Source organism: Callospermophilus lateralis, chromosome 15, assembly GCF_048772815.1.
Source record: "Callospermophilus lateralis isolate mCalLat2 chromosome 15, mCalLat2.hap1, whole genome shotgun sequence".
Classification (NCBI taxonomy): domain Eukaryota; kingdom Metazoa; phylum Chordata; class Mammalia; order Rodentia; family Sciuridae; genus Callospermophilus; species Callospermophilus lateralis.
This window is the reverse complement of record NC_135319.1, coordinates 21,134,888-21,161,539: the sequence shown is the minus strand read 5'-3', so window position 1 is coordinate 21,161,539 and position 26,652 is coordinate 21,134,888. Positions and strand designations below refer to the sequence as shown.

General features: G+C 42.1%; 1 protein-coding gene across 3 annotated transcripts in view; it reads left to right on the top strand.

Annotated features, from left to right (window-relative positions):
- Positions 1-26,652, top strand: part of Arhgap22 (Rho GTPase activating protein 22) — a 180,662-nt gene that overhangs the window by 64,127 nt on the left and 89,883 nt on the right. For all 3 annotated transcript variants that reach the window (XM_076834536.1, XM_076834535.1, XM_076834534.1), the window contains exon 3: positions 20,964-21,051. In XM_076834536.1, the coding sequence (XP_076690651.1) occupies positions 20,964-21,051 (88 nt within the window). The remainder of the gene's footprint in view (positions 1-20,963; positions 21,052-26,652) is intronic.

Sequence of the window (26,652 nt, the reverse complement as noted above, 5' to 3'; positions counted from 1 at the left end):
CACTATTTCTTTTCTTTTCTTTTTTTTTTTTTTTTTGTCTCAATAACCCTATGAGGGTAGACACAATTAATTCCCATTGTACAGGTAGAGAAAGTGATGCTCAGAAAGGTGGAATGGAAGCTTGCATAGTATAATGGAATGAACATAATAATGGGAATCGGCATTCCTGGGTTCGAGGCTAATTTATCATTTATACTACCAACTAGCTGTAGACTTGGGCAGCTCACTGAAGCCCCTCTTGTTCCTGCTTTTGGTGTGGTGCTCTGGAGCTCCAGCTGTACAAAGCATTAAACAAATGGAAGTTATTGTGATTTGTGGTGTTCTCAATGTTGCCCAAACTGTCCAAGACAGATTTGTATAATCTTTAGCATAGGCTCTGAAACAGAAGACTTTCAAGTAGCATGAGGATTCTAAAATGAAATACTAAAAGCAGGTTATTGACCAGAAAGCAAGGATTGCCCAAACATAGAGGGCTCCCTTGAGACCAGCACTGCAGGGGCCCTGATTGTTTTTTTATTAGGAGACCAGATCAGCAGGTGGCAGGCCTGCCATGGGCACCGTGGTATCTGAACCTCAGCTAGTCATTTTACTGAGTCCCACATGGTAGGAAAAATGGCAGATTTCTGGACTTCGGCTTCACTGCTTAACAGTAGTAACTAGAAAAAATATTCTACTTTCTGAGCCTATTTCCTCCTTATGAGTTAGGAAACACCTAACTTATAGAACTGCCATGAGAATAAGATTAAACTTGTAGGAAATACCGTAGTGGTGGCCTTCGCCCCTCAGTGACACTGTATCCAATAAAGCTTTAGCAAGTCATCCAACTCCATTAAATAAGGAAGTCCAGTGGCAGGCAGCATGCCTCTGGTCTTGCCTCTGCTTTGCTTAGTCAATTTAACTCTAAATGAAAACCAGCTTTTCCACATGTTATACATATACATCAGGCTCTAACTGCTTAGCTGGATTAACTTGTTCCATTTCTCACACCAACCTTACAAGCTATGTGGTATATAGTCTCCAAGGATGACCACCACCCATTCCTGTCTTCCCTGTGCCCATGCCCCTTCTGTCAACAAGTTGGTGAAACGTATCTCCCCTCTTGTTGATGACAAGTTATCTTTGTGACTAGTTGACCAACAGGATGAGACAGAAGTGATGCTGTGCACATTTCAGGTTCAGCTCCTGAGAAGTCAGGCTGTCTCTGCTTTGGCTGTGGGACGCATCTGCCATGATCCCAGAATGACGAGGCAAATGTGGAGCAAACAGAGAGCCCACATTGTCCAGACAGAGAACTGAGGCCTTCTTGGACCTTCTAGTCCCATCAACTCCAGCGCTGAACTTAGCTTTGTGAGTGACTATGGACTATATCATGTGGAGCAGAACTGTCCCCTGAGCCCTGACACAGAATCATGAGAAATAACAGATCATTATTTTTCAAGCCACTAAATTTTGGGGTGATTAATTATGCAGCAATAGATGACTAGAACAATTCAGGAATGATTTTTATGCCCATTTTCCAGATAAAGAAACTAAGGCAAAGAGAGGTTAAATGACTTGCCGAGATCACATAAAACTAGTATGTGCTTGAGTCAGGATCCAAAACTAAACAATGTAAGTCCAGAATTGATGTTTATTCAGTATTCTGCTATGTGTTGTTGTGGATGGCACTGAAAATCAAAGGCACACAACGTGGATTTACAGAGTTGGGAGGGACAGCGAAGGTGGAAATCATCATTGAGATTCCAAATAACCTTGACAAGCTAGTATCATGGAAAATTAATAAGAAAAAATGGCTCCAAAATCATATTATTTCACAGAATGGAGAGATCTAATTACAAACAGGTCAAATAAAGCAAAATTAGCAGTTTTAATTAGTTTAAAGCTCAACAAGAAGTAAACAGTGAAATTTGATGGCCAGAAAAGCTACTGAGGACCTCAGGTTATATTAAGAGAGGAGAGAAATTAGAACAAAAAAAGGGAAACCCCACTGACCTCTGCCATGGACAGACCAGGTCCTATTTGGATACCATCTGTAACCCCCAAAGGATCACATTTTCAGCACGACAGGAACAGGGCAGCCGGAATGGTGAGGGGCCTGAACTCCTGTGCATAGAAAGAACAAGTGAACACATCAACTGGAGAGTGAAAACTTGGCAAGGACATTACATCCTCATGGGAACAAGACCTGAAGGAAAATGAGCCAACTCCCCCACATGTGAAGAACACTCGGTCCTCATGGAGTGTTCTGCTGGATGAGGTGAACTCCAGTCCCTGGTGCTAGACAAGGGGCAGTCGGCTGCTTGGCACAGTGGCTTGGAGAAGAGTTGATCATTGAGTGGGAAGTCGGCTAGAGATGACCTGTAAGTGCCCTTTCAGTTGCGTAGCTGAGAGAACAAGAGAAACTTCAAAAAGCAGACAAGAATGGAAGGAGCAGAACTGGATTTAGCCAAACCATGGTAGTTTTCAGATGTTCTATCCTAGATGAGGAAAAACCAAGGCCAAAGAAGCAGGTGAACTCTGGGGGTCTGACCACACTGGGCAGCTTTCCAGAATTTCTGTTCTTGGTACCCAGCAGGGTCTTCAGTGGCTGTTTTGTGGAGATGCATCTGGAACCCTGGTTCTACGTTGGACTTGGCAAAGCTCTTTGTGGAGATAATAGTTGGTAGCAAGAGAGCTGGTGGATACAGACCTTATGTCATAGGGCCCCTGTAGCCAATGGCTCCCATGGGTCTCATTTGACTTAATAAATTTGACTCTGACCTCCAGAGAAGCATGAAGAGCCTCACTTCACTTCCCCCTTCCTACTTTTCATCTGCACATCTCTGTCCACACCATGGATGAGCAAGCTAGTAATTACCTCCCTAACTGCCACCCCAGATCTTGGCACAGCAAATTCCAGCCACTCTAGCTGTACTCAGAAGGAGCAAGCATGAGCATAAAGGAAAGGGGCCAAAGCATCCATCACACAGCCCTCTTGCAGACTCAGGATCACTCAGGCTGCTGAGCAAGTGTCCTCACAGCACGTTAGACATCACCTTGAGTTAATTGGGGGCTGGTATTCATGCTTGCATAAGCACCACAGAAGAAAAATTAAGCAATAGATATTTTCTTATTTAAAATGCCCTTAGGGACAGCTCCAAATGTTTCTTTTGTGCAGAGTTACTCAGTGGAATCATAAAAAGAGAGAGAGGTATCAATTATTTAGGGTCAAATATGAGAATTTGTAGCTTTATTAAAGGGTTGCCTTTTATTTTTTGCAGATGTTCAAGAACCATAACTCCCCGTTATTAAACAGATCAAAATGCAAATTCCTCCAACAAATTATTTTAAGTCAAATAGAAATTTATTTAATAATTGTAAACAGACAGCAGCAGCCAATTCATTTTAAAACAATTTTCAAACGATATTTAATTAAAACCACTTTTTTAATGCATGTGACATGTCAATAAAAAATATGATTGAAATAATCATCCAAAAAAGGGATGTTTATCTTATACCATCCTCTTGTGGCTCAGAAAGCTACATCAGCAGTGTCCCGGGACAACTCTGATTAATAATTTTTTGGCAGTATTCTGCCACTGTTCTAGGGAGAGGAAACAAGTTACTAAGAAGCCTGATGACACCTTATGAGTAAATAAATCACAAAATCACAAGCATTGTGGCTGCCCTAGAATTCATTTGTTCCCAGAGCGACACTGCCTAAAAAAATAGATCCCCACCTTCTAAAATTGACTTCTGTGTTGTTGTTGTTTTTCTTTTTTTCAGTGTCTTTGGTTGCTGGCATAAATATAATGAACACCTCTAGGGGCTGCTAATTTAACTTAGCATGGATATTAGCTTACAGTACTTAAATATCTCCCACTTATAGTAGATCAATCCTTTAGCTTTCAATTCAACCTAGTAATTTACAGTAATAGCTAGAAGACTGATTGGCAAATTATGAGTTTTGTCAATTACTAGGCAGAAAAATGAATTGAATGACATTTTAGGCAGCATTGGAAACATATTTATTTTATTCATTGTTTGGACGAATATAAGTTACTTTTCATTAGAGTTTGGGCATTCTCACTCCTTAATTCATTGGTTTAATACTGAGCTACAGTTTATTGGGGTATGACAGAAGTAATTTGGTAATTTGGGTGAGCTGGTGCTGGCTTGTTGCCTCTTCTGGGCTTCCCAGGATTGAGGATGATGGGAATGTTTCTGGGATGGACTGTGGTCTTTGTAAAAATGGAGGTGAAGTGTGCCTTCTTCAGCAAAATGCAGCATGTGCCCTTTGACAGCAATCAGCTCAGCAGATCAGCCTGGCATAGCCGGGGCAGGTCAATGTAAAAGGATCTATGCTTGTTCTCAACTAAACGGCAGAGTGGCCTCCCTCTCAGAGGTACCATATAGCCAGAAACTGGCACTAGCTGCATAGCCTCCCAGAAATAGCAGAATGAAACCATTCCCAGCTAAGGAAGGGCTCCTCCCACTTCCAGGAAAGCTGTTGGACTCAGCATCAAATCCCAAAGGTATATTCTGAGCAGAAACAAACATCTGAGGGAGTGTGTTCCAAGACTTGGACTGACTTTGGTTGACGATGGTGTTCCCAGCCTGAGCCAGCAGCTTGTCCCCCAGGACAGTCTGTTCATTTTAGGGTGAGAAGGCTGGAGACACTGAGAAGCCCAGCAAACATGGCAGGGATAATGGCATGGGAGAACAGACCTGTGGTGCAGTGCTACAGATCTAGGCAGTGGAGAGACCTAGTGTCCTCATGAGGACCAGCAACCTTGTGGACAAAGACCAGGTAGCACCATCAAAATCTGCCAATTTCGGAGGAACAGCAGAACCTGTTCCAAATCCTCCAGGCAGGCTCTGAGGAGCAGAGGGCAGGGTAAGCATTAATGAGGGGCAGAAATTAGCACCAACATCCACGTGCCTCCTGAATCAAAAAAAAATCCTGGAAAGACATGGGTAACCAGTAAAGAGCCAGTCCCTTCCAGAGAAGCCGGGAGCAGATGCCTGCTGATAGCTAGCTAGTTCCCTTTTGAACAAACCTGCCTCCACCATGATGTCAGATAAAGCCCCAGATGCCATTGGTGGCCAGAGGGATTAGGTTTATCCCAGTTTCCAAACACCTCCATATGAAACAACAAGCGTTTGGCGGGGAGGCAGAGGCCTACAATCTGGTCCAGTGAGCCAAGGAGGAAGTAGGGGTCATTTTCAGACTCCTGGGGCTGCCAATGGGAGATCCTTCACAGGCTGGGCATTTGGATAGGACAGGCATGGTGGTCACACCCCTCTTGGAAATGACCTAAATGACCTTCCTGGACTTCTTTCAAAAGTCCAGTCCAAAAGGCCAAGCAGGTGAGATCACTCTAGACCATTGTAGCTGGAGGCCAGAATCCAGACCATCTGCCATGCTCTGCTCAGCACTTCGGACCATCAGAGCCAGATATTTCCCCATAGGCCCATATCCTCAATGCCATATCACAAGTAGATGAACTGGCCTTTTATTACTTCTTACTTTCCAACATCCAGTCAGAAGCAAAGGAAAAATCACTATAGTAGCTCCCCTTTATCCATAGACATACATTCCAAAATCCGCAGTGAAGCCCTGAAACTGCAGATAGTACCAAACCCTATATATACCAGGTATTTTCCTAAACATAAAAGTTTAGTTTATAAATTAGACACAGTAGGAGATTAACAACAACAACTAAAAAAATAGAATAATTAAAACAACATGCTATAATACAAGTTTGCACTTTGGGGACATTTTTGAGTAAAATAAAGGTACATGAACATAGCATTGACATATCACAACAGTCAATCTAATAAGACAGCTACTAAGTAACTAGGGCACACAGCATGCATACTCTGGACAAAAGGATGATTCACATCTCACATGAAAAACAACATGTTGGCTTGAAATTTCATCAAGTTACACAGGATGGCATGCATTTAAAACTAATAAATTGTTTATTTCTGGAATTTTCCATTTAATCAGACTGTAGTTGGCACAAAGTAACTAGAACCACATAAAGTGAAACATAAAGAGAATGCAAGAGGACTATCACATTATTAAACAGCTTTACCAGCATAGAAATACAGTGTTTAAGAATTCTACAGGTTTAATTTGGGGGGAGGAGTGGGTGTGTGTGCATATGGTCGGATGACCAGTTCAATGACCAGTTCAAAATATTAATATTTATTTTCTTAAAATAACATCTGATTAATTAAAATACACAATGTTAAATGTCCTCCAAAATTCTACTGCTAAACATAATTAAAGTTTATCCGTCCTTGGAGCAATATCAGCTGTGGGTCAAGTGTGGGCCTCATCTGTCTCTGAGGCCTCCCAGGTTGACCCAGTGTGGTAGTAGGAAGAGAAGCTAGATTTGGGCAGATTTTAGCAAAGCAGGCCTCAAAGTGATCCTGTCAGTCCTGTCTGGTCCCACTGTCTGGAACTGCATCATGTGCCCTAACCACAGGACACTCAGAAACAGCAGTCCATGGAGATTCAGTGACTCTAACAACTCGCCCCAAATCTGTTATAAAATAACATGCACCTTTATGTCTCCTCCCTTCTCCTGGGGCAAAATAAACATTGGAGGATTTAAGAAATCCCTGGTTAGCGTCCTGCTCCACTGGTCATGTCAGCCTTAGTTCCCTGCATCTCTGGGACACTCTTCAGCTCCCCCAACCTGAGGCCAGAACACTAGAACCAGTGAGCACTGGCTGTGTGTAGACTCTTCCCAACATGACATGGCATCTTATTCTTGTGAACATGGTCACAGACATTACAGTGCCAACATTAATGATAGGCTGAATGGAAGAGGGACTGGGACCACCTGTACAGCCTCAACCACACTGCCTGTGGGATGAAGTAAGGACCCCAGGAATGACTCAGGACAAGTCAAGAGGCATGGTTTGGGTTACCTCAGGATTCTGGCTTGCCATGCAACTAATTACAGAGCTAACCAGGACCCTCACACCCTGGAAAGAGCACTTCCTGGGGGATTGGAAGACACCATTAGCTCTGAGACCTGAGAGTTCTTAAGGGCTCCGTCATGGCCCCAGGCTTAGCTGCAAGCCTGCCCCAGGCCCGAGAACCCCAGCCCATCCATGGTTCCCTGGTAGAAATTCATGGACTAAGGGGCTAGGCTGGATGTCCCAGGAGATGGTCCAAGTGCCTGGGGAGGTACGGGAAGGTGAAGATTGCTGGGGCTGCAGCCCCCAAATTCCTGCTTTCTAATGGCCAAGCATGGTGACACATGCCTGTAATACCAGCGGCTCAGGAGGCAGAGGCAGGAGGATCACAAGTTCAAAGCCAGCCTCAGCAAAAGCAAGGTGCTAAGCAACTCAGTGAGACCCTGTCTCTAAATAAAATACAAGATAGGGCTGGGGATGTGGCACAGTGGTTGAGTGCCCCTGAGTTCAATCCCTGGTACCACCCCCTTAAAAAATTTCCTGTTTTCTAAAGAATACCATGTTATTCTCAACACATGGATCCTGGGGCACAGCTTCACATAGTCTAAAATTTCCTAGGGAACAGATGTAACCCCGAGACACAGTGGTAAAGCAGAGTGTACCTAGGACCATTGTGCTAACTGCAAACCATGGGCACAGTCCATGCATGCTGAGGGCATTTAGAGTCCACGTGGCACGTGGGCACTCAGTTGGAACAGTCTTCAGGACAAAGTCCTCAGCAAAGAAGACACTGGACAAGTGTTTCATCTCCACTCCTTAGGGAGGGAAAGTGCCTCAGCCAAGATCTCATTTGTCTCTGACCTTTACAGTGCGTTTCTTAATATCTGCCTTTTGGAAGGTAACGGCTCGTGGTTACAGACTTGTGTGATAAGGAACCAGGGGAGGATGCTTCCCCACTTGGCACTGAACTTCATTCTGATTTGTATTATTTATATAAAATACAGAGAGTTTCAGTTCCTGGTTGGGTGTCAGACAGTGAAAGCTTTTAAAGATGAATCTGAGACCCTGAATAGAATTATTAAAAGATAAGGAACCTGAGTGATTGCTTTTTAAAATGTGTCTGCAATTTTCCAAGATGCTGCCTGTGGAGGATCTTATCATGTGGCTTCATAAGAAGCTTTTCAGAAGTTGTTTCTTCAGACAGTCTCCTTCTCAACAAGGTGAAAAATGAAGACATCCCAGAGAACCACCCCTTGATAGGATTAGAGGGAAAGCTGAATTTCAGATTGCAGAGACCTCAGAACTATTGCAAATCCCAAAACTCAGGCCAGCAGGCCAACTGCAAATATCCCAGGCCTTGCAGGAGGACCACAATGATTGTCATCACAAATTCTGAGGCCATCCTGGTCCTGAAATCTGCATGGAAGTTGGGGATATTCCTAAAAACAGACTAAATCAACAATGGAGTGACCAAAATAGGTTGTGAAATAATTGTGATAAGTATTCATTCATACAGGCACTGAGCATTTACAAGGCACAAACTCAGAGAACCCAGTGAGGAATGAAGAACTTGACCATATAATTCACAAATCAGTGCTTACTCTTGCCAGGCACAGAACCTGTGGTGTTAAGGCATTAGCCCATGAAGTCCTCAATATACTCCCACATTACAGAAGAAACAGCTGAGGCTCTCTTTCCTGGTTGCACAGGGTTTTGCTGGGGAGACCCACGTAACCCTCTGCCTCAGTTATAAACTTGCACTAACATGGCCTCCATGATGTCACCCTTTCTTGAGATGTCCTGGGTACTTGCTATAGCCCAACTCCCTTCCAACCCTCTGTTCACTTAATTAATCCCGTTTAATTCTCAGAGCCCTGGGAAAATGTCTTACCTCCATTTAACAAAGAAGGAAACTGAGGCCAGGCAAGCAAACTTGTCACCATGCTTGTCATCAATGAGCAATGGGGGCAGGATTGAAACCAGATGTGCATGAGGCTCAAACCTCTGAGGTTTCCATGCCAGTCCCATCTCATTTCAGATTTCAAATGGAATCATCGTTTGTCTCTTCACAATGAGTTAGGTTCTGGGTCTGACATCTGACTACAGACTTGTGAGTAGAAATCTTCAATGCTGTTGCAATTGCTAATCTCACTCCTTTTCCCATGGAAAGGGGTGAGACTTCTGAACTATCTATACTCTGAGGGCTATCCCATGTTGAACATTCTTCACAAAACAGGCCATGGCAGCCTTCCCACATGGATAAGGGTGCCCTGCAGGTAGCAGCTTGTGCCCACTCTGATCAGAGGATTGAAGAGTAATTGCCACTTGATTCTAGTCCAAGGAAAGTTTGAGAGGCCTGCCACCCTAAATGTTTTCAGGGGGCAAGGATCACACTCCTTTGCTTGGAAATGATAGATGTGCATTCTGGGTGCAGGAATGCTGAGCAGACCTGCATGACCACTGACACATTAAGGTGAAGCGTTCAGTAAGAGGGGGATGGAAGACAGATGCCAACAGCCCATTATTCAGGCTTCAGCAGCACTCCACAAATGATCTGACTGCTATTTCTTTTTTTTTTTTTTTAATTTTCACATTATTTAAGTTTTCTTATTTGGATGCAAACATTACAGGGCAAAACATATGCCTCACCATTCCCTTCCTCCAAAAGTGTAAGCTTTGTGTGCTGTTTCTGAATACAGTTGACCCTCCATAATTGAGGATTCTGTATCTGCAGATTCAACCATCACAGGTCAAAACTATATAAGGAAAAAAAACCCCACAAAATCTGCTTCTGAACTCAACATATATAGACTTTTTCTTGTTATTATTTTCTAACATATTATATAACAACAATTTATGTAGCCTATACATTGTATCTAGGTATTAGAAGCAATCTAGAGATGATTTAAAGTCTATAGGAAGGTAAGGTGGGGATATAGATCAGCGATAGAGTGTTCGTATAGCTGGCATGAGGTCCTGGGCTCAGATCCTCAGCATGCATAAAATTTAAAATGAGTCCCAGAGTCTACAGGAAGATGTACACATGTTATATGCAAATACTATGCCACTTTATATAAGATTGGTAAACATCCTTAGATTTTGGTATCCATGGAGGGAGAGTGGGTTCTGGAATCAATATCCTAAGGATGCAGAGAGAGGGTTGTATTTACATTGTTATGGTTTAGATGTGGTGTCCCCTAAAAGCTCACATGTGAAACAATTCAAAGTTTGGAGGAGAAATGATTGGGTTATAGCAATAATCTAATCAGAAAAAAATCTTTGATGGGATTTACTGGGTGGTGCCTGGAGGCAGGTGGGGTATGGCTGGCGGAAGTGGTGCTTTGGAGTTGTGGTTATGGGTATATACTTTGTATCTGGAAAGTGTAGTTTCTGTCTCTGCTTCCTGATCACCATGTGAGCTGCTTCCCTTTGGCACATTCTTCTGCCATGGTGCTTAGCCTCACCTCAGTCCCCAAGGAATAGAGCCAGCCTTCCTTCTATGGACTAAAACCTCTAAAACCATGAGCCCTCAAATAATCTTTTCCTCCTCTACAGTTGTTAATTTGGATCCTTTTATTCACAGCAGCAAAAAAGCTGACGAAAACATATACATGTGTGTATGTGTGTGTGTGTGTGTGTGTGTATATATATATATATATATAAAACTTGTGGGTTCTTGAGGGAGGGAAATAATAGAAATTGAAATAGGATTGCACTAAAATTATTTTTCTGCCACTTTTATTTTTTTACATAACAATTCATTTTAAAAACCTTTTGTTTTTATCTCATTTTGGTATGGTTGTACCAGAAATTATTTAACATTCCCTCATTGTCAGGCAAATGAGTCAATTTTTTTTCTACTAGAAAAAAAATGCAATAATTCACATGCATTTTTGTTTGTTTGTCTTTCTTGCCTTGGAACAAATTATTAAAACTCAACCTTAAATTAAAGGATATTTCACGTTGAAACTACAAAGTGTATTTTAAAAAGACTTTATAAAATAACTATTTCATCAAAAGTATATGAGAGGGACTAGGGTTATAGCTCAGTGGTAAATCGCTTACCTAGCATGTATGAAGCACTGAGTTCAATTCTCAGCACCACATATAAATAAACGAATAAAATAAAGGTCCATCCATGTCTAAAATAATATTTTTTAAAAAAATAGTGTATGAGAATGCTGATTTCTGCATTCTTTCTTCAGTATTAGATATTAGCAAATCTTTTAAATTGAGAATATTATGATGTTATCTCAGTCCATTCAAGCTACTACGAAAATACCATAGCTGGGGTAATTTATAAATAACTGAAGTATATTGATCTGGAGGTTGGAAAGTTGAAGATCAAGTTTCCCGCAGATTCATTGGCTGGTGTAGTCTCCATTTCTGCTTCATAGATGGCTTCTTCCTATGACTTCCTGAGTCAGAAGAGGCAGAGAGCCCCCTAAGAGGCCTCTTTTATAGGGCACCAAGTCCCATTGGTGAGGGTGGAGCCCTCATAACTTCATCACTTCCCGGAATCCCCACCTGTTGAGTATTAGATTCCAACAAATTAATCCTATGAAGAACCAATATCCAGACCACAGAACATGATTATTGTGCTATTAATTTCTTCTCCTTACAATGTATCTTGATCTTAAGTTTTTTTTATCAAAGCTACTTGGTCTGACATAGCTCAAGTGGTAGAGTGCTTGCCTCCCAAGCCCCCAAGCCCTGGGTTAAAAAACAATTTACATTTGAAGTAGATTCACATATCCATATTTTTCCACGTACACTATGGTTGTCAGAATAATGGCCTCCTGAAAGATGTTCCTGTCCTAATCACTGGAACAAGTAATATGTTCCACAGCAAGGAAGAATCAAGGCTGCAGATGGAGTCAAGGTTGCTAACCAGTGGCCACACATAAAGAAATCATCCTGGATCATCCTGGAGGACCCAATGTAGTCACACAAATTTTGTATAGTGGAAAAGGAGGCAGAAGAAGTTAGAGGCAGAGAGCGATTTGAAGATGTAATGGCTGCTGGCCTTGAAATGTCCCTTAGAGGTGGAAAAAGTGGGGAAACTGAGCCTCTCCTAGAGCCTTCTGAAGGGACACAGCCCTAACAACTCTTGATTATAGCCAGGAAAGTCTGTTTCAGACTTCTGACCTTCATGACTGCAAGAAAATGAATTTGGGTTGTCTCAAGCAACTAAATTTGTGGTTTTAGGAAACTAGCACATATGCCTGAAATTTTTCTGGTCACTGAATCAAATATCAATCTTCCTTTAAAGCTGTATTGAGGTATAACTGACATAGAGTAAATTGTAGATATTTAACATGCATAGTTTGATAAATTTTGACATATGTATACATCTGTAAAACCATCACCACAATCAAGATAACAAATATATCCACTCTCCCAAAAGTTTCCTTGTATCTTTCTGTAGTTCCTCTCTCCCCTACACTGACTTTGCCCTTCCTGACCTCTAATCCCAGTACCTACTGATCTGCTTAGTTTGCGTTTTCTAGAATTTAGACTAATGGAATCATATAGTATAAATTCTGGCTTGTTGTCTAACTTCTTTCACTCACTATGCCCATTTAGAGATGCATTTATTTTAGAGCATACATTAATAGTTAATTCACCCTGGTGCAGTAGTGAGGCATATCTGTGATCCCATCTACTCGGGAGGCTGAAACTGAGGACCACAGGTTTGAGGGTAGCCTGGGCAACTTAGTGACACCCTGCCCCAAAATAAAAAAAAAAAAAGGGATTGTGATATATCTTAATGGTAAAGCAACCCTGGGTTTAATCTTTAGTATTGGGGGTGCGGTGGGGGAGAACAAATTTTGTTTCATTCTAATTGTTAACTATAGTCATTCCATTGTATGAATATATCATAGTTTGTTTATCCATTTATGTATTAGTGACATTTGGGTTGTATCCAGTTTTTGGATATTAAAAATAAAGTGCTATGAACATTCATTTACAAATTTCTGTATGGACTTAGGCAAGCTATATCTCTTGGGTAAATATCTAGGAGAGGAATGGATGGATCATATGGTAAATGTATGTTAACATTTTAAGAAACTGATGAACTGTCTTCTAAAGTAACTATGCCATTTTACATTCCTATCAGCAGTGTATGAGAATTCTAGGTCCTCCACAACCACACTGGTAGGCATGACTGATATGCTCGGTCTTTCTGATTTTATCAATTTTAATAGACATGTGACTAATGATGTTGAAGACATTTTTCATGAGCTTATTTCTATTCATCTATCTTCTATGATAAATAACTATTTAAATATGTAGCCTATTTTTCAATTGAATTATTTCCTTATTAATGAATTTTGAGAGTACAAATTTGAATTGGGTATAAGTCCTTTATTTTATATATATATATATATATATATATATACACACACACACACATATTGTGTATGTGTGTGTATATGTGTGTGTGTGTGTGTGTGTGTGTGTGTGTATATATATATATATATATATATATATATATATATATAATTTTCAAATATTTTTCCAGTATAAAACTTGTCTTTTAATTCTCTTAATACTTTCTATGAAAGATCAGAGTTAATTTAAATAAATCGAATGTATTAATTAGTTCTCTTTTGGGTTGTGCCTTTGATATACCCAAGAAGGCTTTGTGCAATTCAAAATCATAAAAGTTTTCTACCAGAACTTTTATAGTCTTAGATTTTACATTCAGGTGTATCGCCATTTTTAGTATATTTTTGTATGATGTGAGGTATGGATCAAACTTCATTTATTTGAGCATGAATATATACCTGTTCTACCACTGTTTGTTGAAAACACTGTTCTTTCTTCATGGAATTGCCTTTACACATTTGTCAAAAAGCAGTTATTCATATATGCATGGGTGTATTTCTGTGTCTTCTATTCTGTTCTGTTTATCTATTTGTCTATCTTGATGCCAGTGTCTTGTTTTATTTACTGTAGCTTTATAATGCCTTAAAACCAAATAGTGTTAGGTCTCCAATTTTGTTATTCTGCTTCAAAGCTATCTAGCTATTCTAGATCCTTTACATTTCTATGTGAATTTTTTAACTAGTTCTTCAGTTTCTACAAAAATGCCTCTGGTATTTGGATTGAAATTATACTGATTGTATAGATCAATTTTTAAAATATTAACAGCTTAGCGATAGTAAGTCTTCTGATCAATAGTATAACTCCCCATTTGTTTAAATTTTCTTTCATTTCTCCAGTTATTTATATTTTTTAGTGCACAGATCTTTAACATCTTTTGTCACATTTATCCTTAAATATTTTACATTTTAATGCAACTAATGGTTTTGATTTTTAATTTTCAGTTGTTTATTGCTAATATATAGAAATATGATTTAATTTTCTGCATTTTCTTGTACCTTGCAGCCTTGATCAACTCATCTATTAGTTCTAGTAACGTTCATTAGATTTATACATAGATAATTATGTTCTCTGAGGACATAGTTTTATTTTTTCTTTTATTTCTTTTTCTTGTTTTATCTACACCTCTATGGGTATTGAACTCAGGGGCACTGTACCATTGAGATACATTACCAGAAATTTTTATATTTTATTTTAAGACAGAGTCTCACTAATTTCCCTGGGCTGGCCTCAATCTTGTAGTTCTCCAGCCATAGCCTCCAAATTATTGGGATTATAGGTATCTGACTCTTTTCTATACCTGATAGGATGCCAGTACTTTAATACACATGGTGAGAACAGCATCATCTTGATCCTGGTCTTAGGGGAAAGCTTTTAGTCTTTCACTGTCAAATAAATTAGATTTTAGTTTTTTATAGATGACCTTTATCTTGTTGAAAAGTTTCTTCTATCCCTAGTTTTTTGAGAATTTTTGTCAGGAATGGGTGTTGAATTTTGTCAAATGCTTTTTTGTATTTACCAGATGATTGTATCTTTTCTATTTTTCAGTTTATCAATATGCTGAATTACATTGATTGATTTTGAATGTTAAACTTGAATTCCTGGGATAAGTCCCAGTTGGTCCCTGGGTAGTTTCCTTTTTATATATTATTGAATTAGATTTACTAACCTCTGTTGAGAACTTTTGCATCTGTGTTCATGGAAACATTAGTCTATAGTGTCCTTTTCTTGTAATGTCTTCAGCTGATTTTATATCAAGTTAATGCCGTCTTCATAAAATTGAAAATGACTTTTTTCTTCAGTTTTCTCAGAGTTTGTATGGTATTGGTGTTATTCTTAAATATTTGGTAGAATTTACCAGTTAAGTCACCTGAGCCTAGAATTCTCTTTGTAGGGAGGTTTTTAGGTACAAATTTCTTTACTAGAAATAGGGTTCTTTAAGGTAATTCTTCTTCAATGAGCTTGGTAGTTTGTTTCTTTCAAGGAGTTTTTCCACTTCCTCTAAGTTGACATATTTACTAGTGTAATGGTCCTGTGTGTGTGTGTGTGTGTGTGTGTTCCTGGGGATTGACCCTAGGGCCTTGGGCATGCTAAGCACACACCGTCTCACTGAGCTCTGGTCCCAGCCCTGTAAAGTTGTTCTTATTGTTACCTTATTATTATTTCAACAGCTGAAAACTCTGTAGTGACATCACCTCTCTCAGTTCTGATATCCCTTTTTTCCCCTAATTTGACTTGAGGCTTTTCAATTTTATTGATCTCAAAGAACCAGCTTTGGATTGATTGTTTTCATTCATTTTTCTCTATTATTTTTTCTATTTTTTTTACTTATAGCCACTCTGATTTCTATTTTTCTTTCCTTTACTTACTTTGGGTTTAGTTTTCTTTGCTGAGTTTCTGAAAGGATGCTAGGTCATTGATTTGAGGCCTTTTCTCTTTTCTACTGTAACCATTTGGTGCTGTAATTACTCCTTTAAAGGTATCTTGCGTATGCTTTGTATGTGTTTTCATTTTTATTCATTTCAAAGTACTTTGTTTCTTTGTTATTTCTTCTTTGATCCACGGACTATTTAGAGGTACATTAATTAGTTTCCAAATATTTGGTGATTTTCCAGAAATATTTCCATTATTGAGTTCTAATTTAATTCCATCGTGGTCAGAGAATATATGTTGTATTTGAATTCTTTTATATTTATTGGGAGTTTTATAGACATCTTAGTAAAAATTCCAAGCGCATTTGAAAAGAATGTATTTTCTACTTATTTTGGGGTGGGGGTTACTGGGGATTTAACCCAGGGGGCACTTTACCACTGAGCTACTTCCCCAGCCCTTTTTATTTTTTTATTTTGAGACAGGGTCTCACTAAGTGGTGAGGCTGTTCTCAAACCTGCAATCCTCCTGCCTCATCCTCCAGAGTTGCTGGGATTACAGGCATGCACACTGTGTCCAGCTTTTCCTTCTTTGGAATTGAACATTTTGTATTTCATTTTATCTCATTTGCTGACCTATCAATTTTAACCTTCCTAAACTACATAAATCCTATTAAAGAATAAATGTTTACCTCTCTACATTCTGCAGTAATGTGTTATGTGGCAACAGACAACACGTATAGAACCTGACAGGTAGTCTTTCTCAATTCTGAGCATCTTCACCAGCCCCTAAGGGTTGGGCCACTCCTTGGGTTCCCCATTATGAGGTTTAGACAAATGAGATAGAATGAAGCCAATCTCTAGGCTGCTTTCCTCTGGTCTGCAGTATTTCTGGAGTTTGCATTTAATATGAATTTTGAATGAAGATTCTAATTTGCTGCTATATATGAAATATACTCTCTCTCAAAAGCCCTCTGCTGGGCATGTCCTATCCATTTTCCAGAGGTTAGTTCTTTGAGAGAAGTTTCTGGAAGAAACTTCCAGTGAAGTTTGTGGTCAGGGGCTCTATCTGAAGCCCACAAGTCTCCTTGGGGAATTCAGATTGGTACATTCACGAAAGTCATGGAGGGATCTATGGTGGAGACAGCAGCCAGCCTGGGAGTGGAGCTCTGCTAGATACAGACAGAATGGCATGTTCTTTGTCCATTAGTCATTTATACCAATGGACTGCATCAGTATAGGACTAAAGATGAATTAAGTCAGCTACAGTGTCTAGGGATGAATTTAGATATGCAGGCTGAGCAAATTCCCAAACAGAGCAAATGTGCATCAGCTCAGACAAAAGGGGAGGGGGAAGGGCCCAGACTCCATGGGAACTATCAGGTGCTTGGAGTTTACACACTTGCATCTGTATCCAGGGTCCCATCAGCAAATTGTGCAGATCTAGCACAAACCATATGCTTGGTCCCTTCTCAGAGTGCAGATATTTAAGTCCTGACCTGGCACTGGAGTAAGAAGGCCAGCTGGCCCTTACAAATTGCTAACACTCACTTTGGACTTCTCAATGCCAAGATCCCTGTGGGGAAGGGCATTGTATGAGAGGATGGTAGCAGTAACTGACCCTTGTGACCCTTGTGTCAAGGCACAAAATTTTAGTCAAGACCTTGCTCTCCAGGACACTGTGGCAGATAACAAATCATTTCATCCTCCCAACTACCTCAGGAGGGGGATACTATTATTATTCCAATCTTACAGGTGAGGGAGACTGAGGTGTGGAATAAGTTCATAAAAGAGGCACCAACCTTTCACTGCCTTCTCTCAGGGCCCCTAGAACAGTGGTTCTTCAAAGTGTATTCCCTGGAGGTAGCAGAACCAGAAAACTGGTTAAAAATGCAAATTCTCCTATTTTCTCCAGACCTATAGAGTCAGAAACCCCAGGGTGGGGTCGGGCGCTAACTGGTCAAACACTTCCACAACTAGCAATTAAATCATACACAAACCTACAATTAGATAAATTATACTAAAAATAAAGGTAGAAGTACCTAGAATACTTTGCTTCCTAATTGTTTGACTACGTTTACTGTGTCCAGTGCTCTCAGCTTACTCACCTCTGATGCAAACACTGTAGCACATCTTTTCCCAGCTCCGCCTTCAAAGACGTCATGAAAGCACATGGAGGGGCGGCATGTGAATATCACAGAGGTTGGCAAACACTACACATCATGGTGCTTTTTTCTTTGTTGCTAAACACCACTGCAACACCAGCTAGTTCTTTCAGATTGAATAAGCCCTAGGGTGGTTTGGGAAGTAAGCTCAAGGCTGAGTATTTCAGTTGGATGCTTTATATTGACTCCTTATTGTCCTGTTATCCCAGTCTTAACGCGTCAAATCACTTAGTTTTAGCACTTATCACTCCCTCTGCTACCCTGCCCTCTGGCCCCACCTCAGTGCCTAAACCCCTGGAATCAAAGCCTGGCTCTGGACGTGTGGAAGGTGGGGGATCAGTGCAGCTGAAGGCCTGTTCCAAGAGACCCTTGCAATGGTAGAGACACATTTAGATTCACCTGTGAGCAAGGTGAACGGCAGATCTCAAAGTCACAGTCTGGTTTCTTGCAAGAAAATTCAGCCTGCTGTTGGAAATGAGGGAAGCACAGTGGGGGAAATAGTGTTCCAGTATCAGCCCCCCCCCCCCCCCGTCATCAGATCACACCCCAGCTCTCTCTGGCCAACTGTGGAGCACAGGGGAAATTGCTTTGCATCTCCCATCTCCATCTACTGGAAGATGGCAATAGTAGTTCCCCTGGGTGGGGCATCTTGATTAAATTCAATAGTTAAGGCCAAGAACCAGAAACACAGAAACAGCTCCATAACAGAAGTTATTTCTGCTTTTTACATTTAGCTGGAATAGCAAGTAATGTCAATGTCAATATTGTTTCTCCCATTTTACAGATGACAGATATTGAGGCATGGGAAAGAAGAAACATGCCCAGAATTACAGAGACTCAGTTACTGAAACAGCAAATACCCAAGACGCATCCCATTAGGCAGTGATGGATCTCACCCACGCCCTCTAATGAGCATGTTCCCGTATCCCGAGGCTGCAGTCCTAATTTATTCCCAGTAGCTCCAGGTTCCTAGCAAGAAAGGAACTGTTAATTCAGTTACAATCATTACCAGCTGGTTCTCTGGTTTATTACTGTAATTTCTCTAAAGTGAGCATCTGTGGGTAGAGACATCATTCTGACTTTACGTTGCTTAAATAAGAAAAGGCATTTCTACTTGGGCTTGCAGCGCAAGATACCAGCAGACTTGTGGGGGATCCCGTCACCCTGTTACAGCTGAGATTTGCCTAGAAAAGGCCTGGCTTAGCTATAGGTAAATTGGTTAACCAGTCTGTGTCCCAGTTTCCTTAACTGTGAGACAGGAGTTGTAGTAGTACTTTGTGTGGCTGTTGTGCATATTAAATGAATTAGTACTTGCCCGGGAAAGGAGCTCTCTGTCAGCACACATGGGGTGGGGGCCTGGGGGTGACTGGCTCAAATCAGACAACTGTGCCCCTCACCTGGACATGTACATATACAGGGATGCTGCTCTCCCACCTGGTATGGAGCCCAAACACAATAAGAGCAGAGATACATTTAGCAAACACACGGTTCTCACTACGTGTCAGGCTCTGCTCTAAAGTGTTCTGAGTACTCATTTAATGCACACCACAGCCTCACATGAACTGTTTTCATTCCTGTTTGTTTCATAGGTAAGAAAACTGAGACACAGAGAAGCTAAGAAATTTCCAGGTAGCTGAGCCAGGATTTGAACTCAGGAACTGGCTGCAGGGATTGAGTTTGAAATGAATTTCCTATGAAGAGACCCCAAAACTGCATAGCCCAGCCCTACACAGTTGAGTAAAAGTGAATGTGAATGAAATGAAGGAAGTCCTCAGCAGAGATGAAAGTCCTTACCAGGAGGGTGAAGGAGGCCCTGCCTAGCTGGGGGGTGGGGCAAGGAAGGGGTGGTCTTGAGAATCCCTCATCTCCTGGTAGGACTCACCAGACATGAATCTGGCATATGAACATTCCTGAGAAGTGAGAGTTACTGTCCCATGGTGCAGAACATAGGAAGTTAGCATCAGAGGAATTAGGTGGTTTACCTGAGGACATACAGCACAGCAGTACAGGGCAGGAACTCAAACCTGTCCCTACACCCCTGGCATCTTTCAATTCGGCTATCAGATTTCAGCATTAGAAAGCAAGGTGGAACCCGCCTCCTCGAACACACACAGTTGGCCCTCCATAATCTCAGATTGCATTTCCACGAACTGAACCAACCACAGATTGAGAAATTCAGGAACTAATTGTGTCTGAACTAAACATGTACAGACTTTATTTTTCCCCTTGTCATCATTATCTAAACAATATAGTCTAACAACTATTTACATAGCATTTACATTGTATTGTGTATGTTAAGTAACCAAGATGATTTAAAGTCTACCAGAGGATGTGCATATGTTATATGCAAATTCTACACCATCTTATATAAGGGACTTGAGCATCTGTGGTTGTAGGGATCCATGGGGAGTCCTGGATACAGAGGGACAACTATATTCATGTGTGCCAGGCAGAAGGCACTATCTAGGTTGGGGACTTTGTGCATGGTAGCTAACTCCCATTTTACAATTAAAGAAATGAGACCTTGAGTTGTGGATGTGGCTCAGTGGTAGAGCATTGCCTAGCCTACACAAGGCTCTAGTTTCCAACCCCAGAACCAAAAAAATTAAAACATTAAAATTAATTTAAGTGAATAAATAAAATCAAGATAATAAATGAAATTTCCCCCTGCCAGGACATGGAGGAACTAGATACACCCAGATCTATGATGCTGCCCCCGTGTCACCTCAGAGCCAAGCCTCAGATGCTGGCCTTCCTCTCCCTGAAGTTCTAACGCCTACACCACTGCAGGCCTAGACAGACTACAGACGGGCCCCTGGCGGGGGCATTGGTGAGAGCTCACACTTGCCTTTCCTTGCCTTCTGCCAGGCCGTCCTGTAGGCAGAGCTCCTCCACTTATAGGTGCAGGCAATAATGCCCACCCTACTCCACCTGAGAGCCCTGTGCAGGGGCCCCCTCTGTGCCTCGTGCCCTGTTATGGAGAGGAGGCACTTGCTTCTCTTTGGCACCCCATTTCCCTGCTAGACCCTAAAGGACTTGACTTCTACCCTCCTCTCTTCAGGGATCATGATGACAATTTCCAGCCATTTCATGCTTCCTGTGTTTGTGTTTGTCTCCATTTTAGGGATTTATTTCTCTACAAGGGACCCAGGTGACTGAACTTCTTCCTGGCCCTGAGGACCCAGGAAAACACCTCTTTGAGATCAGCCCAGGTAGGATTGAGCACCCTGTGCTGGCGGCACTGGGCTGGCCCTGATGGGGGTGTCACCGTGTCCCCTGCTTGGGAAGCGCAGATCCCCATGTTGTGGCTCCTTGAAGGAGCTTCAGCACTCTCTCCAAGCATAACTTGGGTCTAAAGAACAGTGCACATTGGGAAGGAATTAGACAATCCACTAAGGTGTCTGGATAATTAGCTTTTGGGTGAGAGGAAAATGTGTATTTTAAAATCCATGATAAGTGCAGAGAAAGAAACTAGTCATCCTAGGGTGAAGGTCCAAGGGTAAGAAAATCCAGAGTCAAATGCTAGCATAGATTTAGAAGGTTGAAATAAGACTTATCATGGATCCCAAAACAGAACTAGGATGTATGGGAAGGAAGGTAAATAATTTAGGTCAATGAACTGTTATCCCATTAGGAGTTATAAACCATTCTTTGAAGCTCCAAGTTTTACAATGTGTGGTTGTTACTGAACTAAGTCAAAGTGTCTGGCAGATGAGGCTCTCTGGTTTTGCAGTTGCGCAGGGTTTTATTTAGCTTGGCCTCCATCAGAAGCAGAGCCTAAGACAAAGATCTCAGCAGTTTATTCTGAAGGTAGCCCCAGAAAGCATGGGGAAAGGGAGAGGGAAGGGAGGGAGCCAGTTGGGGTATGTTAAGGAGCAGATTGCTACTTGGGCACCTCACTCAGTCCAGTGACTCCTGAGATGGTGCAAGGCAGGCCTCAGGAGTGTCTTGCCCAAGGAATGGGAGACTAGGGACATACCAGCCAACCATTGAGAGCTGCATCCTATAGATTGCACCCTTCTCCTGCCCCATGCATGGACCAAACTACCTGCAAACAGAGATGGCTTTCAGCAACAGTTGCATATGCTTGAGGAAAGAGGCCACCAGCATGATGGGAAGAGTGAGTGTGAAGGAGTCTGGGCAGAGGACTGGGAAGTAGCAAGTAAGCAGTGACCTTCCTGGGGCTCTCTGAGCCAGCAAGTTTACAGTCACAGAGCAGCGCAGCTCCCCCAACCACTTTGATGGAATGATCTGGCTATTGTCTGTCTACTGAGGGGATGGATCAGCCTAGGCTCAGGACAGCAAGCTGCAGCCCATCAGGAGCAGCCCAAGCTCATATACGGTAACTTATTCACAAGTTTCCAGAAATCAGGACATGAATATCTTTGTGGGCCATTATTCCTGCCTACCACAAGTTTTGATAACTTTTATAAAAACAGACAGTGGGGATTAGAAACAATAAGCCACTTTCCCAATGACATGCAACTGGATCGTAGTAGAGTTGGGGCTTTGACTTAGTTTTCTGTTGCTATAACTGAATTCTACAGGCTGGGTGATTAACAAAGACTAAATGTTTATTCAGCTCATAGTTTAAGAGACTGAGAAGTTCAAGATCAAAGGGTGAGGTCCTTCTTGCTATGGAGACTCTCTACAACATAGGGCATCACATAGTGAAAGGGGTGCACACAAGAGAACAGAGCCAAACTGACATTTATAGCAGACCACTCTCAGAAAACCCATTCAACCAAAGATGGCTCCATCCATTCATGAAAGCAGAGCCTTCGGGACCCAATCATCTCTAAACCCCCATAATGCAGATTAAGTTTCAACATGAGTTTTGGTGGGGACATTAAAGCCGTAGCAACCTTGAACTCAGGCCATTTGGCTTCTTAAGCTACACACTGGAGTTTGAGTCCAACATAGGCAGCTGACCCCCTGAGGCCTCCTACAGGATCTGTCATCTTCCCTATCTGAGGTGGGCAGTCTGGGGACCTGGTTATAGGAAGGAATGCCCTGAGCCCCTTTTTTCTGAGCACAACAATGGTAGCTTGACAAACACCAGATTCACGCAGATGCCCAGAGTTGCCTATTTCTATTCTCCTGTCTTTGGACACATAGCCACTCCTGAAAGCCTTAGGGTGGATGTAGGTGTTTGCTGTGGCTGCTTAGGGACAGCAGGACAGGGGTGGGCAGGGAGGGAAGTTTGCCTGTGTGGAATGCTGCCCATCCAGCTAGAGCAAACACAATAGCAGTGCTTCCCAGGACCCTAGTGACTCTCCTTTCCACCTTTAGGGGCTCTAGATTCTGGAGCTTCCTGTCAGCCTGGTCCAATGGGGACCAATGAGGCTGCACCCATGGCTAATGCCTGGTTCTGACTGCAGCTGGGGAAGCTCCCCTCCCTTCATGGTGATGAGGGTGTGGCAACCCAGGGATGTTAAGTGAACCTAAGCCTGACCTTAGGATGGTGAGCTTTCTTTTGCCACAGTCACAGTGGCTCCAGCTATGGGCTCTTTTGGTACTGAAAATTAATGATGATGATGACGATGATGATGATGATGATGATGTTGTTGTTGGAGTAACCCCATCTTCAACCACAATCTCAAGACTCTCAAGAAACCCACTCACTGATCCAACTCAGTTATCCCTGACTGAGAGTATCCCGACAACCTGGAGGGGGCCTGAGGTGGGCAGGGCACAGTCTCTGCCCTTAAGAAATCAGGAGACATTTTCTTCTCAGCTCACAGCGAGATAAACAGCTTAGTTGCTAAGAGAAGAATTACTTGGGGGTAAGGGCAGGAATATCCCTGGGTCCCCCTGCATTGAGTACAGCTCCTTAGGAAATGTGCACAGAGATTAACCATAGGCTGCGTGGGCAAGAGGTAGTCCTGTAGCTAGGGGACCCATGGAACTGCTCTGATAATTCTGAGGGTGCCTGAGTAGTGGGCACTGGACATGGAGAACTAAAAGGAACAGAAAGAAACCTGAGAGCCAAAGCTCAGAGTCCAGGCCCAGGTCCAGGGCTGGGGGATCAGTGGCAGAAAAGGAAAAGGAAAGAAGGATTTGATCACCCCCATTAGACTCAGAGTTCTGGAAATTAGAGGCCAGGCAGGGGAACATGAAAGTCCCTCACTCCTCACCAAGCATGCCCCATCCCTTTAAGAGAAGAAAAATCTTGATAATTCTTGGAAATATGGAAGAACTCCAAGTATATGCATCAAACTAACTACATACATTTCAAGTCATAGTTCTGTTTGCACTCTTCAACTGTATAAAGTGATGGTTTTCCAAGATATCATTTAAAACATGAGGCAATATTTTGGAATGAAATTGACCAAATTATGTTTTTGTGTGTGTGTGTGTGTGTGTGTGTGTGTGTGTGTGTGTATAAATATGTACCAACAAATCCCATTAATATATATAATAACAATTCAAATAGGTTTTTTTAATATTTAGTTTTTAGTTTTAGGTAGATAAAATATCTTTATTTTTATGCGGTGCTGAGGATTGAACCCAGTGCCTCATGCATGCTAGGTAAGAACTCTACCACTGACCTACAACCCCAGCCCTTAAATAGGTTTTTAAAGAGACCAAAAAAAAAAAAAAAAGAGGGAAAAATTATACTGTTAGTGCCATCTAGTGGAGGGATCTGCCAATTCCACCACCCACAGTGCAGGCCCTCCTTCCCATCTCCAACCTTTCAGCGTGTCTGAGCCTGATTTCAAATCATCTAAGAACCCACATGGCCAGCCGTGGAGCAGGGCACTGAAGAACAGTACTACAAATGGCTTTAGTTCCAGGCAGGCTGCCTCTCTTGTCAGGATGGCTGTGGCCCACGGCTCTACCCTCCACTTAGTCAATACACAAAGAGTGCAGAAAGATAGAAACAATTGCTTTGGGCAGAGGTAAGGGTCCACTCCCTGAAACCATGAGAACATGCAGGAGTATCACTTATAAAGTTTAAAGGAGCCTGACATAAGGGATGACTGGCTTTTTGTATCTTGCCTATATAGTTAGTTATACACAGGATTTGTGAAAATCAAGTTGGACTACGATAGCAATTGGCAGATTGCCCAAGCAGAGGGGAGGCCAGGCACATGGGTGTCCCTCAGCATTTGGTTCCTGAGTGGAACCATTGGCCTGGAGAAGAGAGGATAAGATGGAGCTACAAACTTGCAAGAATTCTCCAGGTGTGTGGTAAAGAGGACGATGATACCACCAAGGAGTCAGCTGGGATTTGGGCTGGAACACACTGAAGACTATCAGTGCCTAGAGAAGTGCTTTGGGTGGGAACCTCGTGCAGGTAGGCCGCCTAGTCCATCCACCCCTCTCCCCACATCATCAACCAGGGAAGATGCTGCACCCTTGCCCAGGTCAGCAAAGAGGTGTTTGTCTTTCCTGTCTGCCTCCTTCCTAGTCCAGGGAAAGACTGGAGAAGCAATCCCTCTCAACCTCCACCACCACTCATATTCCTGAAAGATTTGAATGGACCTGAGTGAACAGAATCAAGTGTCAAAAATCTGAATGAAACTGTTTGAATAAACTAAGAGTGACAGACACACTCTGGACTTTGGGTAAAAGTTCCAAGTGAGCTGAGTAGCAGCTCACTTGGAACTTTTACCCAAATGTTCAGGGAGAATATTGGGAAAAGAAAATCGTTTCATATGTATTCTCCAATAAGTTTAGCTTCTTCATATTAGGTAGGGTAACTGCTCTTGACAACCCTCAAATCACAGGCTCTTGACCAGTATATGTATTTGTCTTTTACATATAGTCATAATGAATGTTCCTGTTTGGCAGGCAGCTGGTCACCAAGCATCTTCCTATCTTGTGTCTTTGCCATTTGAAAACTGTGGCTTACAAGAGCATCTTGGTTATCTCCAAGCTAAGCAGCCAGCATGACAGATACAGCACGACCATACTGGTCCAGACACCCGAAGCTTGAAATCATCTCCTCCAAGCCCACTGTACAGAACTAAGTCACATGGCTTTACTTAAACCCAAGGAATGCTGGGAAATGTAGTACAGCTATGCCCAGGAGGCCAACAAGTTTGGTTTAATGAGCAGTCAGTAGTCCCACCATAGTGCTCAATGAGCTAGTTACCTAAGAGTCATGGAGACATGTTTCTATTCTCACAGAATTAACAAGATCAAGCACATGGACAGGAAATCAGACAATGACCCACAGGATGAGAAGTGCTAGGCAGAACATAAATATACAGATTGTATGCAACCAGAGGAAGAGACTCTAACACATGTGGGAACCATACAGGACTTCTAGGATAGAATGATAAGGACCCTGCTCCCCAAAGGTTAAGTAAGCCAAATGAAGAAGAGAGATGGGGGGGAATGAGTACATCTCAGGCAGAAGCACCAGTGTGTGAGCGTGGTGAAGACAGGCACTGCATGCAACCAAGGAGCTCAGTAAATGGTTAATTGAATTTAAAGTAAGTTTTGGAAGCAAGAGGGGGCTAAGCTCATTGCCAGAATGGAAAGTGCTCTTCTATGGGGGGACACTGAAGTAAGGCTACAATTCCCAAATCTTCACAAGCCTCAGAATCACCCAGAAGGTTTTTGAAATACTGAGCTGGTGGTGGGGCAGAGGTAGAGAGGTGGCCCTGGCATAGAAACCAGGGAACTTAAAATCTTCAGACGGGAAATGAGGAGAAACTCACAGAGGGAGTGAGTGAGAGGAGGTCTGTAGGGGGGACCAGAGAAAGCTATAACCAGTATTTTAAGAACATGATTATTAACATGGGGGTGGAAGAGAGCAGGATAATGTGTGGAGATGTTGCTTTGTGCTTTGATCTCTCCAC